The sequence below is a fragment of the Schistocerca piceifrons genome, chromosome X (genome assembly GCF_021461385.2).
Source record: "Schistocerca piceifrons isolate TAMUIC-IGC-003096 chromosome X, iqSchPice1.1, whole genome shotgun sequence".
Taxonomy (NCBI): domain Eukaryota; kingdom Metazoa; phylum Arthropoda; class Insecta; order Orthoptera; family Acrididae; genus Schistocerca; species Schistocerca piceifrons.
Window position 1 is genome coordinate 840,236,942 of NC_060149.1, and position 18,371 is coordinate 840,255,312.

General features: G+C 40.5%; 1 protein-coding gene across 1 annotated transcript in view; it reads right to left on the reverse strand.

Moving 5' to 3' along the window:
• The window catches only part of LOC124721488 (dnaJ homolog subfamily C member 2), a 191,618-nt gene that overhangs the window by 23,125 nt on the left and 150,122 nt on the right, over positions 1-18,371 (reverse strand). The window contains exons 6-7 of the mRNA XM_047246495.1: positions 4,280-4,493; positions 3,739-3,977 (exon numbers count right to left, since the gene is read on the reverse strand). Of these exons, the coding sequence (XP_047102451.1) occupies positions 3,739-3,977; positions 4,280-4,493 (453 nt within the window). The remainder of the gene's footprint in view (positions 1-3,738; positions 3,978-4,279; positions 4,494-18,371) is intronic.

Genomic DNA, 18,371 nt, shown 5'->3' on the forward strand with positions numbered 1-18,371 from the left:
TTTGTATTTGAGGTGGTTACTGCTGCCACGTCTGTATTATTTGTTGGACATTTCAGGATGGCGTACAATCTCCGTTCCGCTGTGGGTTTCAGAAGAGCAGACTATGAAAGCTTTACCAAATTGTCAACAAACCCAAGGTCATGAACATAACACAATTAATACTTCATTGGAGTACCGGACAAGTGAAGACTCTTCACAATCTCAGTTTGACGACGGATGGGTCTCTTCCCAATAGAATACGTGTCAAAATATGCTCGAGGAGCTGTTTAGGAACTCATTCTCTTTACGTGACTGCAATCACTTCAGCTCACTGACCTACAACATGCTCCAGTCCAATCCCAGTTGTTATTTCTTTCCATATGCACTGTTTAACTTATCAGTATCAGGAATATTTTTATATAACTCACTCAGCACAACAAAGAAAAAACTTATGCACCAAAAATCTTAGATATTTTCATGTTTCTATTCAATGATACCAATTTTGTTCCATCTTTTTTATTTTACATTCTGAATTCCACCAATTTCCTCATTTGCAAAAAATGTAAAGTTTGCCATTCAGTTTGTCTAAATGCATCTCATCAGACTGAGCTTGAAGTCACAGTTTATGATAGAAGCAGCTGATAAAAGACATCCCTTATAATTGCTCTGTTCCTCTACACACACCCTAGGTTTTACTTTAGAACCAAAATGGCACTAGGCCTATAATAATTTACACTGGAGAATTTCTTTTTGCAGAACAACATATTTCTATAACAATTAAGGTAAACATGTAAGAACTAAACATTAACCAGCAGAATTATTCTGTGCATCAATGGACTGGAAATGTTTATGGACAGAAGTACTCCCAAAAATAATGCTAACTTAAGTGTTCTAACTGAAATACTTGAACAAGTAAATGAATTTAAGTACATGAGAATATTTTTATATAACATACAGGCTGAAATAAAAGTCACAATTGAAAAACCAAATAAAATGCATTATGCCATGTCAAATGTCTAAAACAGCAGAAATATACTGATGAGCCGAAACATTACAAACACTGTGAGATTGGGTGCCACCTGGTTGCACTGTGGGTATGTTGTGTTAAGAGAAGTATGTACACAGAGGTGAGACAAACAAGGAATCATTCTAGAGATAATATGGGCTGCAAATAGAGAAATTCACTGACATAAGCAACTCTGACAAAGGTCAGATTGTTATAGTCCAGTGCCTGGGAACAAGCATCTCAGAAATGACAAAGCTGATTGGCTGTTCACATGCTGCTGTTGTGAGCACCTATGGAAAATGGTAGAAGGACGGTAAACCACAAGTAGGCGAAAATGTGTTGGATGTCCAGACATCATCACAGAACATGGAGGTTGGAGACCAGCCCACTCTGTAAAGCAAGATGGGCAGTGATCTGTGGCAGATCTCATGGCAGAGTACAATGCTGGCACATGCACAAGTGCTTTGGGGCACACTGTTCAGAACATACTGTTGAATGTGTGGCTCTACAGCAGATGACCCATAAATTCTTGGTTTAACCCAACAACATTGTCAATTGCAATTGCAGTGAGCTTAGGATAATCAAGAGTACACCACAAACAATGGAAACACGTCACCCAATTGGATGAATCATGTATCTTGTTACACTAAGTTGGTAGTCACGTCCAGGTACGCTGCCATCCAAGCAAATGGTTGTTTGCAATATGCACTGTGTCACTGGCTATGATAGTAATCGAAGGCACACTGATAGCTGTGCACTACTTGACCATTATTACAGACCACCTGCATCCCTTCATCCAAGATATTTTCCCCAATGGTAATGGCATCTTTCAGCAGCATAACTGTCTGTGTCATAAGACCAGATCTGTGCAAGGCTGGCTTGAGCAGCATGACAGTGAATTCTCACTGATATCTCGCCCACTAAATTTGCCTGATCGTAACCCAATGGAACGTGTGGGACTCTACTATGTGTCACTTCTGCACCGACAAGCCAACGGCTTGTAATTTATGGGAATTGACAACCTGTGTTCAGGCATCAGGTAGTACATACACCTGGAAATCAACCAAGGACTTGTCGAATCTGTGCCATGCAGAATTGCTGCTGTACTGCATTCCAAAGGTAGACCAACATGCTATTACGCAGATGGTCACAATATTTTGGCTCATCAACATGCTATGATGCTGGTGGACACAATGTTTTGGCTCATCATTGTATCTCTAACAAAATCAAAATACGTGCCTGTCACTTACACAAGCTGTACTAACATATGCATGTGGAACCTGGATCTGACAAAAAATAAAATAAATAAATGACCAAAGATGAGGGAGCCTTCAAAATATTAGCAACATACAATTTTTGGAGCAGTGAAGAACATTGTCACACAGAATGGCAAATAAAAAGCAAAACAACATAAAATTATTTGACCTAGTTAAAGGACCCAACATTGCAGCAAAATAAAAGCTAAAATAATGAAGTGGGTCATTTAACCCCTCTGCTGCTACAGATGTGTTCTGTGGTGAGCGCGACTTTCTCATGACTGTACTGCTCACCAAATGCTGCTTAATGTGCTGAGAGATGGCGTCCTGGCTGCAATGAAATAATTATTATCCAATTATAAGAAAACCATTAGCTGAAAAAATTTATTTTTGTACATCTTACAGTCTGGTATCTTTGCTCAATAAAGGACTGAAATTCTTTTCATTATTCAGCACAGGTACTGCACTGCACAAAATTAACTAAAACATTGCAAGAAATTTTCAAGAGTTTGCAGAGGGAAAAATGCACTGCGTTAATTTCACGTACGGTTGATTTTAGCTCATACATTACAGTATATGAAATGTAGGTATGATACCGAAATCTTATTTAAAACAGGGCAGTACAATATTTCATTTCGTTCTCGAGTTATCAATTTTTACATATGACGGATGGTCATGCACAATGTGCCCATTCCCATCTCTGCATATGGAATTATGAGGTCACAACAATCATATTTATTAAACAGTTAAAGATATAAAAACAAGGCCTTTTTTTGTCAATAATGGCACACAAAGAGCACATGTGTTGCACGATAAATACTTGCAACTTTTTTTTATATTCACCAGATATGCAGTGAGAGGTTGGCAGTTTGGGATACATACAGACTATAAGAAAATCTGAACAATGTGCGTATACACATCCACAGCACCTGGTGAACGGCGGAGCAAGACGTGAATACATGTCCACAGCAGTGAAAGCGTTAATCATGCCACAAAAAGACTCATCAAGAGTGTGGTAGAAGATTCTCCAGAACAATCAAAGAACTGGATTTTTATATAATGTGGAAAAGGACTTAATATGTTTGCAAAAATTTTGTTGTCAGAAGCCAAAATCTAAGTAGCTTGTAATTGCTTTGTAATAAAAATCTTTCGTTTCCCTAGCATTCTGCCCAGTCTAGTACAGGATAAACTTTTTCAGAATTGGTAAATGTTATTTTATATTGAACTTCCCTATGACACAGTCATCAAAGTAACCTGTTTGTGAATCATGTCAAATTTGTTTTGTGTGTGTATCATATTTTAACTGTTTGTGTATCATATTCTGTAAAGCAGAATTTGGGGACCAGTCCAGCATTTACCACAACAAACGTGGGAAATCACTTAAAAACCACACTCAGGCTGGCCCATGTACCAGCCCACACTGATTAATCTACCACACTGATTTAATCCAGGTCTGTCTCACTTTCCTATATATTATACAAAAAATATGACACTTACTGTTCAGGTTTAAGAACCTCACATAGTTTTTCCAAGCTTGCCATGTGCCGAACACGTTCTTCTTCATTTTCAATATAATAATTATTAGATTTCACAAGTTTTCGTAATGTTGCACGCTTAACTTTCAGAGTCTTCTTTTGCGCTTCTCTCTCTGCTTTAAGAGCACTTAATCTAGCCTTTTCAACCGCCTCTATCTCAGCCTTTTTTCTCAGCTCTATTTCTTGAGCTTCCTGAAGTTTCTGCAAGCCACACAAAAATTCATACATATATTACCAAGAATGGACAGAAAACTTTTATAACTGTTCAAAAACTCCTGCTATAGTGAGACAGAGAGGAGATTAGATGGAGGTATAAATGACAGACTACAAAGAAAAACTAACAGTAACTAAATACATTGAAAACTAAATAAATCATGAAAACTAAATAAATCATGAAAACAGTTATGCAGTTTGTCACTGGAGATATAAAACTTCACAAAAAATAAATCAGAAAATACAAGTTGCAAAATTACGCATAGAGAAGATACATATATTTTTCTCACTCTTTCCTCCTCCGCTTGTCGGGCTCTAGCAGCTTCTCGTTTTGCCTGTTTTGCCGCTTCTTTTCGATCTTTATCTTCTTGCTTGAATTTTGCTATTCGAGGGTCTAAAGCATATGCACTATCTACAAGATTTCGAATCCGTGTCATATCTTCCTTCTTCCTCTTTGCACGATAAAATTTATTTTGTTTCTCTATCCATTTCCTTTCTTCACGTCTGGAACAGAAGTTCAAGAGCACTTAAAATTATGCTTCTAAGCAAAGACACACATCCTAACAACGACACTAACTGCCTTATTACAGAAAAGCATGACTTCTAATGTTCAAATAACTTACAGGAATGCAGCCGGGTGATGACATTGACAATGGCAGATATTTTGACTGAAGCATACCCTGCCATTTTCAAGGCAAAAGTAAGTGCGGTGCAAGGGAATTTAAAACCTTGGTTTGCAGACTGATGTAGGTCATTTTTGGTTTGTGATGGCACTAGTGTTTACTGTGTGTGTGTGTGTGTGTGTGTGTGTGTGTGTGTGTGTGTGTGTGTTCAATCTTTCCAGAGTTTCTCTGCAAACTGAAGTTTTATCCCTTGCACAGCGTTTACTTGCTGCAATTTTGCCTTGAAAATGGCAGGGTGTACTCCTGTCTAAATATTGGCAGCTGTCGACATCAACATCTGGCTGCATTCTCTAATTTATCTGAACACTGGATACACCAAGAGAAACTCTGGTCTCACGTGATTACTAACATTTTCTTGCAAGTTAAATCATTAGTTCAGGGAACTGAAATTTTAAGTTTTCTGAAGAAATAAAAACAGTACAATTTTGATGGGTCTGAATTATGTCATTTGAAAACAGAAATTTTTGTTATTAAAGTATACACAAAAGGTGGATGAAAAAGTGTTGTTCTCTGAGGTATATTACAGCAGAAAAATAGAACATAGTAGATCAAATAATTCTCTGTAAAACATTAAATAATATGAAATACAAGACAGAAAGACCCCCTCCAACACACACACACACACACACACACACACACAGACAGACAGAGAGAGAGGGAGGGAGGGAGGGAGGGAGAGTTCAGAAAAGCGTAAAAGTCCTGAAATGAAATAGTGAAAGTGTGACAGTAAAGTAAGCGAATTTAAAATTGTTTCACTTAAATACGAGACAGGATGACTACTGATATTTACTTTCTTTTTTAAGGGAAAGAGCCAGCCATTCTTAAGCACGTTGAAATCTGCGCCTCAACACCTTATGAAGCTGTCCTAACTAATGTGTGCTCAAGGATAGAAGGATACAAAGTGTCACAGAAGAAGGAAACAGTTCAATACAGAGATAAAAATAAATCAAGTGAAGGAAAATAGGTCCACTGAATTCTCAGCTTTTATCTGGATCCAACACTACGTTGTCTTCCAATCTGCCAAACCGAAATTAGTTTCAAAAGGAGACTGGATCTCCAATACTAGTGCAACAGGAAATACTCTAGTACAATGTTGATTTGCTTTTGGTTCCTGAAGCTAGTGTGGAAAGGATAGGAGATGTAGCGTTCAATAGCCATTGGGATTACTTAGAAACTTTTATAGTAACTGTCTGCACCTACACTTATTTTAGTTATGGCAACAAATCTCTCCCTTATTTTTAATTGTATTTTTATTTTTTACCTTGTTTTGTTTTCTATTAATTCTCTCTCAATAACAACAACTATAAGAAACGTTCTTAAGAATAAAATACTAAAGTCCAAAGGTTCTCAAGGCAGAAGAAATAACAAATTGGGAACAACATGGACAAAAGAAAGAAAAAGGCATCATGGGGAGAAGATGAAGGAGTACTGGCAGAATAAGCAACAACAAAGACAGTAGAGGAACTGAAGTTGTTATGTGATCTACATCCACATACATACTCTGCAAAGCACCATATGATGCGGAGTGTAGAGTACCCTGTACCACTACTAGTCATTTCCTTTCCTTTTCCAGTCGCAAATAGGGCAAGGGAATACTACCATCTATGAGTCTCCGTAAGAGCCCTTACTTCATGTATCTTATCTTTGTGGTCCTTTCACAAAATGTATGTTGGCGGTAGTAGAATCGCTCTGCAGCCAACTTCAAATGTTGGTTCTCTAAATTTTCTCAATAGTGCTCCTCAAAAAGGACACTGTCTTCCCTCCAGGGATTATCACTCAAGTTCCTGAAGCACCTCTATAATACTTGTATGTTGCCTGAACCTACCAGTAACAAATCTAGCAGTCCGCCACTGAGCTGCTTTCATGTCTTCATTTAATCCAACCTAGTGCGGATTCCAAACACTGAAGCAATACTCAAAGAACAGGTTGCAATGGTGTCCTATACGCAGTCTCCTTTACAGATGTACCATACTTTCCTATTTGGTCAATATGAAGCTATAATAATAATAATAATAATAATAATAATAATAATAATAACAATAATAATAATAATAATAATACAAGGGTCATTCACTAATTAAAGAGACAAATTGGTCTGGAGAAAAAAAGCATTTATTTTTACAAAACAATACTTTTTCTAGTTTTCAATGTAATCCCCTTGAACATTTATGCACTTGTTCCAATGGGCTACAAGCTTTTTTATTCTGGCTGCAATGAAATCTTTATCTTGATGTTTGAAACAATTTCCCACAAACTTTTTCACGTCCTTGTTGTCCTGGAACCTCTTCCCATGTAATGCCTCCTTCAGAGCACCAAACAAATGGAAATCACTAGCTGCTAAGTCAGGACTGTAAGGGGGATGGGGCAATACTTCCCAGCCCTTTTTGTCGATGGTTTCACAGGTTAGTTGTACATTATGAGGACGTGTATTGTCTTGCTGGAGAACCATGTCGTCTCTCTCTCTCATAACTGGCTTCACCTTGTTTAAAAGCAAATCGGAGTAGTATTGGCTGTTCATTATACACTGCTCTTCGAGATAACAACAAAAAACTGGACCTTCAGCACCCCAAAACACCATCACCATGACTTTTCCTGCTGATGCTTGGGTTTTGAATTTTTTCTTGACAGGTGAGTTGGTGTGCTACCACTCCATTCTTTGTCTTTTTGATTCTGGCTCGTAATTGTGAACCCAAGTTTCATCACAAGTTAAAATTTTGTTGAGGAAGTGCTCACCATCTCTTTCATAATGTTCCTTTAGATCTGTGCACACTCTGAACCTTGTTTCCTTGTGTAGCTGTGTCAACTCCTTTGGGACCCATCTTGCGCATGTTTTGCGATACTACAGCTTGTTACAGATCATGTTATGAACTGTACCAGTACTAACTTGTACCTTATCGACTATCATTTGCACAGTCACACGGTGGTCAGCACGAATAATGTCATAAATTCGACTTTGAAGTGAGGGAGTTGAAACAGCAACTGGTCGGCCAGAACGGTGTTCGTCAGTCACAACCATTTTTGAAGTGCTCTACCCACTCGTAAAAATTTGTATAATTCATACAACCTTCACCATAAACTTTAGACATTCTACAGCATATATTCACTGGTTTCTCGCCTTCAGCAAGTAAAAAACGAATAACAGAATGTTGTTCAACTAATGTGGACATATCAAGTGGACTCGCCATCTTGAAATGTATTTTTGAGGTTATAAACAAAACAATGTTGATACATCAACCCAGTAATTCCAACTTAAAGCCATAAAAGCACCAAACTTGGCCTACTAACAGTTTTTCCCCAGACCAATTATTGAATGACCCTCATAGTAATAAAGTAGAACCTTGCTATCTGTCCCCTACAGAACTGGGAGCATGGCCAGAAGCCAGAAATGTTCAGATTATCAGAGGAACACTTTTATTGACCCATAACATCACACAACAGTACAGTGCAACTTTAATTTCAAACTGGAAACACTGTCTGAAATATTGTTACATTTAAAACAGTAACAGAATGAAAAGAAACTGTTGACACACTGAAAAATTTTCCACGAAAGTGTAATGTTCAGTTGTGCCAATACTCTAAATTACATCTGTATTGTATGGTAAGGTACTGTTATTGTGAGTGAAAGTTTTACATCCATACATACCTAACTACAGTGCTGCACTGGCAAACAACTGATTTGCACTGAACTGTTTAAAACATGATAAATCACACAGCAAAAAATGTTCCTTTCTTAAGCAGCAGGGAAAAAATTCTGTAATGTTCTTTTGCTTCGTGGACAACCATCTTGATTTTTATGTGTTGTTCCAACATTTCCCAATCCACAAAATGTGTATTGGGATAGACATAGAGCTCTGTTCAATGTACTGAAGAGCTATATCAAATGCATTTTTAGCATCTGTACACAATACTTAAGCTGTAAATTCATTGTCTTTGTTCTCACTGTCATCTTTCTCATGTTTACTGGATGTTCAAGTTACGGACAATGATTTGGTCATCAGTTAATTCTACTTCCATGGTGCAGTCAATGTCAGCTGTTCCGATCCACTCAATCACTGTGCTCAATATTTGGTTGTAAGGACAGCGTTAAGTGTTTACGTCTATTTGGTGTTGTTATTTAGTTTCACACACTTTAATGTATAAGAAGCACACTGTTACAAATTTATAAAACAAATGGGTGCACACTGACACTTTTTGATTGAGTTAGAAACAAGTTATTTCACACTAAAACTGACTTAACTATCACACCTAGCAACAGTCAACAGCCTAAAAATAGATATTGCACACAGTGAGTCATCAACAAGGCCAGACCTGAATGTAGTAGCCTGTGAACGTAAACAAACACCGGAAATGGGATGGTCAGACTAACAAGGGGAGGCCGCCAATTGTGAAATTCAGATTGGATTCATACTGCGCATAATAAAAGCTCATGGCCAGAGGTGTAATGTGGCAAAGCACCAAGATGCACTTCTCAGCCGTTGTCGAGAAAATCAACAGTTAAAAGAAACCGTTGCGGTGAAATACTCTATACGATTAACAATTATCTGCAGCGTCGTGGCGCAGGGGTAAGCGCTCAGGTTCGTAATCATCCATCGTTCACCATCAATTGTCTTCTCCGATTTTTGCCGATATGATACGATACGCGTGGTATGCATCAAACCTGACGAACGATAGAATAATTTTTTCAGAATGTCATTCAGGTATGTTTCCCAACAGATAGTTTAAAAAACAATTGTTCTTGTAAAAACGCATCGTTTATCAGATGTGCTCGATGTCGTGCTGCTTTCTGCTTTCCATGTTTCTATGATAACTATCTCTCTGGTTCGTGCGATACTCCAGCTACTTCTGGTCACTAATTGTTAATTATGTGAGAGTGTATACCGAACTTTTCAATAAATTGTACCCACATGAATACCATTTGTGATATTGTGTTTTATTTCAAGTTTTATTTTTCCACGACGAACGACTTTCAACAACTTATTATATGCATAATTGTTGCAACTGATTGCCGGGAATTATATATATATAGACACACACACATTTGAATTACAAAAAAACAAATAATAACAAAAAGTTGCATGGCGCGAGATTCGATCCGGCGACCTTTAGATTATGAACCCGAGCGCTTACCGCTGCGCCGCGACGCTATAAAAAATTAATAATCGTAGAGTATTTCACCGCAACGGTTTCTTTTAACTCTATTTTCTCGACAACGGCTGAGAAGTGCACCTTGGTGCTTTGCCACATTACACCTCTGGCCATGAGCTTCTCTTATGCGCAGTATGAATCGAATCTGAATTTCACAATTGGCGGCCTCCCCTTGTAAGAGAGAAGTCAGACCATCTGAGGTCGGACTAGCAAGATTAATCATCATTAGCATATTTCTTTTGTAATATTAGAAGGGAGGTAGTTTTATGAGGTAAATCAGTTATTAATTAAAATGCCATAGATTTGTTATAACAAACATGTCCATATCAACACAACTTGCCAAAACAATCATTCACAGACAGGGAATGAGATCACAACAATACAATGCTTCCTCGGCCAGTGTCAATTTGAATAAAATCATTTTGGGTACTAGGCCACGTTATTAGACAGTATATAGGGGAAGATCATCATCGGCAGCCTGCAGTAAGTCAGGCTACAGGGGACTGCTGCAAAGTATGTCGAAATTTTGACATTTCAGCTGTTTTTAGTGTTTCATAATGATGAGGCCTTATATCCAAAATGATTTTATTCAAAATACAGTGGGTACTTTAAGAAATTAAAAAAAAGAAAGACATGAATTCTGCACAAGTTGCTTCATAAGATTCTATGTACAATGGTCCATGTTAATTATCAAGATGATGGACCACTAATAAAGATGAACAAATGCATGAAATAAACACCTGATACAAAACAGAATTTTAAAATTTACATTGAATTCATGTAATAATTAACTAAAATAGAGGGTGAAGTCCGTATGTAATTGTAGGAATGCTCTTTCGTCAGCAAATAAAACACAATCAACTAAAAAGTCGAGTAACAACAGTGATACATCATATGCAATGAACAGTTGTGGGTTGCTTTGTTGGAGGATGATTCCATACATAAGGGGACTGTGTCCTACACAAAGAACTCCATTCTGCCCCATTGACTGGAAGGAGTTTCACCACAGATAACCTGTTGGTCACTTCCGACTCTCCCCGCTCCATGTGGGGAGGGGGGGGGGGGACTACGTTGTGCCAGAGTATCTAATGTGCAACCTTCTTTGGCTGCTCAATCTTCCAGTGCATTATCTCAAATTCTCACATGCTCTGGCATCCAGTGGAATGTCACTATATCTACTGGACGTTGTCAGTGGAGAAGGTAGTCAAGCCCAAATACTTCCTACATCTCTCCAGTGTTCTCACAACTGCACAAACCTTGCGATCACAAACCATCCAATGTAGAAAATGAAGGCAAACCCCATATTAGTCAAGGTTATTATCCTGTTTCGATCAACCAGTGTAGAAAACATATAATTACAGGGCTGGTATAAGCAGGGTCATCTAGTGAACTCTCTCTTATATACTTCAGAAGATCAAACATACCTCTGTACTCCTGAGAATCCAGTGTGGATGTTAGCCTCATCCATTACCAATAAATATTGGAATTTGTGAACCAGTCAAATTTGTGTCACACACATCCCGAATGATGCTATGGTACATGCCTGATTTACAAATGCTGATTTCACTGTGACTTGAGCACTGGATGAGCAGTGTTAGCACAAAGTTGGGGCATATGACTGGTTTTGTCAGAGCCAGCGGGCAGTCAAAATTACTTATAGTGGATAATTTTGATTTCATTTTAAAAAATCCATTAAATCTGGCAGTCATAATCCATGCAGGAATGCACAAATGTCTTATGAAACTGGAATCACAAAGACTTATTCATGCTCTAAACAGTTTCCCATGGGCAATTCAGGAGGACTGTGTAAGCTTTGTGAAAGGTGGAAATCTACACACAGATTTCCCTGCTGAGAACTTGAAACCAATGTGTTTCACCCACTTCTTCAAACACTTGTATATTGTCAGTGGTTGGAGGAGAAATAAAACAAAGAAAAATCATCCATGAGATATTGCTTCTTTGTAGTACACTTCTCTTGCTCACACTGGTCTGTTAACACTTCCCCCATTAGGCGATGACATGCCCCCTAGCAGTATCTTAGGCCTTTTCACAGTGGAAAAATGGGCCTACAAGGTGTAGCTTGCACAGGGAAGCCTGTTGTATCGTTGCCTCTTAGCAGAAAAATGGGCCTACAAGGTGTAGCTTGCACAGGGAAGCCTGTTGTATCATTGCCTCTAGCAGTGTTAAGTTATCAGTGATGAAATGATACCTGCAAAGCCCACACTAGATATAAATGCAATGTTGTCCAGATTCTTGAATCCAATCAAGCTGGTTGTTACCAGCTCAACTACAATCTTTCCCCTACAGCCAATAATCACTCAGACACACAATTCCAGGAGAGGTGTTAGAATCATATACAGTAGAGCGTCGATTATCCGAACGTCGGTCAACCGAACGACTGCTTAACTGAACTGTGTACTCGCTCGCACCTGTTACTCTCCCACCCTACCGTCCATCATCCCCCTCACTCCCAAACCAAGTTTCCCACAGTAGTCGCCAAACTGGGCCACCGCTGGCGGAACATTGCTTCTAATGGGGCCATCACAAGGCGCTGCTGACTGGCCAAGCCGCCAGTTGCTGTCGGCTTGGCACTGGCAGTGGAAGTAGCGGCAGTATCAAAGCTGTTCACAGCAACAGCTGCGCCAGCTTAAGAGTTGAGGCGTGCCACTCTGCGCAGTTTGAAGGATTGCGTGCCCCCAAGAAGAGCTTCTCACGGTGCAAACAGTCACCTTCTGTTCTCTGTTACGACTACTTGTGTGCTGCTGCGTGAAGAAGTGAACTTGACGATACAAAATGCTTAAACGTAAACGTGTTGTCCTTTCTATGAGGGAAAAGTACGAGATTATTAAACGGTTAGAAGAAGGTGGATCTGCAACCACTTTATCCAATGAGTACAAGGTGGGGAAGTCGACAATTACGGATATAAAAAAACACAAGACGAGCATAGCAAATTTTATAGCTATGCTTGATTCTACTGAGGGATCAACAAGCCGTAAAACTATGAAGCTCGCCACTAACAAAGATCTAGATGATGCTGTTTACAAGTGGGTTACACAAAAGAGATCGGAAGGAGAACCTATCTCAAGTCCCATTCTGTTCATGCAAAATGCGTATGTAATATGTATATATTTTTGTTTAATAAACGGTGCCACATACTATATATTCCTACTGAAGATGCCTTCGTATGTTACTTTGTAATACTAAAAGAGATGCCTGTTCTTATAAATAAATTTACTGTACAGTACTTCTTTTTGGCAAATAAACATGTACAGTTCGATTATCCCAACAAACCAATTTTCTGAACACCCATGTCCCCCAATTACTTCGGATAATCGATGCTCTACTGTACCTCCAATACTTCCCCAAGTCTCCTGTCTCCCGCACACAATATGATGAAGTGTGATTTCTTCACCCATCCCCTTGAGGTGCTCAGGCCTAAACAAGAGGAAACTTCATAGTTAATTCTCGTTTGAGGGAATGTCCAAACTGCTTCCCTTGGTGGTAGATTTGTGTGATAGAAGTCTGTATTCTGATCAGTGATGAAGATTACTTCAGCAAAATTTTCTGCCACTGCCTGAGTTATGTCGCAGAAGTTATCTAGAGGCAGCAAATCTTCAATATGCCATTAACTGAGCACTCCCCATCTCTCACAGAAATTCTCCTGAAGGTCTCCCATACCAGTGAGGACTTGTGAAACTGCTGATAGTGTTCAGATATTTTCATCACAGTCTCTTCTTGATCTACAATGCCTGTCTAAAAAGTATCTGACCGCTGACCAGAAAAAATACACTCCTGGAAATGGAAAAAAAAACACATTGACTCCGGTGTGTCAGACCCACCATACTTGCTCCGGACACTGCGAGAGGGCTGTACAAGCAATGATCACACGCACGGCACAGTGGACACACCAGGAACCGCGGTGTTGGCCGTCGAATGGCGCTAGCTGCGCAGCATTTGTGCACCGCCGCCGTCAGTGTCAGCCAGTTTGCCGTGGCATACGGAGCTCCATCGCAGTCTTTAACACTGGTAGCATGCCGCGACAGCGTGGACGTGAACCGTATGTGCAGTTGACGGACTTTGAGCGAGGGCGTATAGTGGGCATGCGGGAGGCCGGGTGGACGTACCGCCGAATTGCTCAACACGTGGGGCGTGAGGTCTCCACAGTACATCGATGTTGTCGCCAGTGGTCGGCGGAAGGTGCACGTGCCCGTCGACCTGGGACCGGACCGCAGCGACGCACGGATGCACGCCAAGACCGTAGGATACTACGCACTGCCGTAGGGGACCGCACCGCCACTTCCCAGCAAATTAGGGACACTGTTGCTCCTGGGGTATCGGCGAGGACCATTCGCAACCGTCTCCATGAAGCTGGGCTACGGTCCCGCACACCGTTAGGCCGTCTTCCGCTCACACCCCAACATCGTGCAGCCCGCCTCCAGTGGTGTCGCGACAGGCGTGAATGGAGGGACGAATGGAGACGTGTCGTCTTCAGCAATGAGAGTCGCTTCTGCCTTGGTGCCAATGATGGTCGTATGCGTGTTTGGCGCCGTGCAGGTGAGCGCCACAATCAGGACTGCATACGACCGAGGCACACAGGGCCAACACCCGGCATCATGGTGTGGGGAGCGATCTCCTACACTGGCCGTACACCACTGGTGATCGTCGAGGGGACACTGAATAGTGCACGGTACATCCAAACCGTCATCGAACCCATCGTTCTACCATTCCTAGACCGGCAAGGGAACTTGCTGTTCCAACAGGACAATGCACGTCCGCATGTATCCCGTGCCACCCAACGTGCTCTAGAAGGTGTAAGTCAACTACCCTGGCCAGCAAGATCTCCGGATCTGTCCCACATTGAGCATGTTTCGGACTGGATGAAGCGTCGTCTCACGCGGTCTGCACGTCCAGCACGAACGCTGGTCCAACTGAGGCGCCAGGTGGAAATGGCATGGCAAGCCGTTCCACAGGACTACATCCAGCATCTCTACGATCGTCTCCATGGGAGAATAGCAGCCTGCATTGCTGCGAAAGGTGGATATACACTGTACTAGTGCCGACATTGTGCATGCTCTGTTGCCTGTGTCTATGTGCCTGTGGTTCTGTCAGTGTGATCATGTGATGTATCTGACCCCAGGAATGTGTCAATAAAGTTTCCCCTTCCTGGGACAATGAATCCACAGTGTTCTTATTTCAATTTCCAGGAGTGTATTACGAATACCTAACAGGGTTGGAACTCTGTTGTTGTTGTGGTCTTCAGTCCTGAGACTGGTTTGATGCAGCTCTCCATGCTACTCTATCCTGTGCAAGCTTTTTCATCTCCCAGTACCTACTGCAACCTACATCCTTCTGAATCTGCTTAGTGTATTCATCTCTTGGTCTCCCTCTACAATTTTTACCCTCCACGCTGCCCTCCAATACTAAATTGGTGATCCCTTGATGCCTCAGAACATGTCCTACCAACCGATCCCTTCTTCTGGTCAAGTTGTGCCACAAACTTCTCTTCTCCCCAATCCTATTCAATACTTCCTCATTAGTTATGTGATCTACCCATCTAATCTTCAGCATTCTTCTGTAGCACCACATTTCGAAAGCTTCTATTCTCTTCTTGTCCAAACTATTTATCGTCCATGTTTCACTTCCATACATGGCTACACTCCATACAAATACTTTCAGAAATGAGTTCCCGACACTTAAATCTATACTCGATGTTAACAAATTTCTCTTCTTCAGAAACGCTTTCCTTGCCATTGCCAGTCTACATTTTATATCCTCTCTACTTCGACCATCATCAGTTATTTTGCTCCCCAAATAGCAAAACTCCTTTACTACTTTAAGTGTCTCATTTCCTAATCTAATTCCCTCAGCATCACCCGACTTAGACTACATTCCATTATCCTTGTTTTGATTTTGTTGATGTTCATCGTATATCCTCCTTTCAACACACTGTCCATTCCATTCAACTGCTCTTCCAAGTCCTTTGATGTCTCTGACAGAATTACAATGTCATCGGCAAGCCTCAAAGTTTTTATTTGTTCTCCATGGATTTTAATACCTACTCCGAATTTTTCTTTTGTTTCCTTTACTGCTTGCTCAATATACAGATTGAACAACATCGGGGAGAGGCTACAACCCTGTCTTACTCCCTTCCCAACCACTGCTTCCCTTTCACGTCCCTCGACTCTTATAACTGCCATCTGGTTTCTGAACAAATTGTAAATAGCCTTTTGCTCCCTGTATTTTACCCCTGCCACCTTTAGAATTTGAAAGAGAGTATTCCAGTCAACATTGTCAAAAGCTTTCTCTAAGTCTACAAATGCTAGAAACGTAGGTTTGCCTTTCCTTAATCTTTCTTCTAAGATAAGTCGTAAGGTCAGTATTGCCTCACGTGTTCCAGTGTTTCTACGGAATCCAAACTGATCTTCCCCGAGGTTGGCTTCTACTAGTTTTTCCATTCGTCTGTAAAGAATTCGTGTTAGTATTTTGCAGCTGTGACTTATTAAACTGATAGTTCGGTAATTTTCACATCTGTCAACACCTGCTTTCTTTGGGATTGGAATTATTATATTCTTCTTGAAGTCTGAGGGTATTTCGCCTGTTTCATACATCTTGCTCAGCAGATGGTAGAGTTTTGTCAGGACTGGCTCTCCCAAGGCCATCAGCAGTTCCAATGGAATGTTGTCTACTCCGGGGGCCTTGTTTCGACTCAGGTATTTCAGTGCTCTGTCAAACTCTTCACGCAGTATCATATCTCCCATTTCATCTTCATCTACATCCTCTTCCATTTCCATAATACTGTCCTCAAGTACATCGCCCTTGTATAGACCCTCTATATACTCCTTCCACCTTTCTGCTTTCCCTTCTTTGCTTAGAACTGGGTTTCCATCTGAGCTCTTGATATTCATACAAGTGGTTCTCTTATCTCCAAAGGTCTCTTTAATTTTCCTGTAGGCAGTATCTATCTTACCCCTAGTGAGATAGGCCTCTACATCCTTACATTTGTCCTCTAGCCATCCCTGCTTAGCCATTTTGCACTTCCTGTCGATCTCATTTTTGAGACGTTTGTATTCCTTTTTGCCTGCTTCATTTACTGCATTTTTATATTTTCTCCTTTCATCAATTAAATTCAATATTTCTTCTGTTACCCAAGGATTTCTACTAGCCCTCATCTTTTTACCTACTTGATCCTCTGCTGCCTTCCCTACTTCATCCCTCAAAGCTGCCCATTCTTCTTCTACTGTATTTCTTTCCCCCATTCCTGTCAATTGTTCCCTTATGCTCTCCCTGAAACTCTGTACAACCTCTGGTTCTTTCAGTTTATCCAGGTCCCATCTCCTTAAATTCCCACCTTTTTGCAGTTTCTTCAGTTTTAATCTACAGGTCATAATCAATAGATTGTGGTCAGAGTCCACATCTGCCCCTGGAAATGTCTTACAATTTAAAACCTGGTTCCTAAATCTCTGTCTTACCATTATATAATCTATCTGATACCTTCTAGTATCTCCAGGGTTCTTCCATGTATACAACCTTCTTTCATGATTCTTAAACCAAGTGTTAGCTATGATTATGTTGTGCTCTGTGCAAAATTCTACCAGGTGGCTTCCTCTTTCATTTCTTAGCCCCAATCCATATTCACCTACTATGTTTCCTTCTCTCCCTTTTCCTACACTCGAATTCCAGTCACCCATGACTATTAAATTTTCGTCTCCCTTCACAATCTGAATAATTTCTTTTATTTCATCACACATTTCTTCAATTTCTTCGCCATCTGCAGAGCTAGTTGGCATATAAACTTGTACTACTATAGTAGGTGTGGGCTTCGTATCTATCTTGGCCACAATAATGCGTTCACTATGCTGTTTGTAGTAGCTTACCCGCATTCCTATTTTCCTATTCATTATTAAACCTACTCCTGCATTACCCCTATTTGATTTTGTGTTTATAACCCTGTAGTCACCTGACCAAAAGTCTTGTTCCTCCTGCCACCGAACTTCACTAATTCCCACTATATCTAACTTCAACCTATCCATTTCCCTTTTTAAATTTTCTAACCTACGTGCCCGATTAAGGGATCTGACATTCCACGCTCCGATCCGTAGAACGCCAGTTTTCTTTCTCCTGATAATGACATCCTCTTGAGTAGTCCCCGCCCGGAGATCAGAATGGGGGACTATTTTACCTCCGGAATATTTTACCCAAGAGGACACCATCGTCATTTAATCATACAGTAAAGCTGCATGCCCTCGGGAAAAATTACAGCTGTAGTTTCCCCTTGCTTTGTTGGAACCCTAATCCCCTTTAAAGTAGGTCCCTTGTGCTTGCACACTTTTAGCCCACTGATCCCTCCACTGTTGGAAACACCTCCGAAAGTCTTCTTTTGGAATGGTGTTCAGCTCTGCCATTGTGTTCCGCATTCTGTCTTCTCTACTCTCAAAATGGAATCCTTTCAGTGACATCTTCAATTTTGGAAACAACCACAAGTTGTAAGGAGCCATGTCTGGAGAGTAGGGAGGTTGGCGAATGGCTGTTATTTCATGTTTGGCCAAGAAATTTT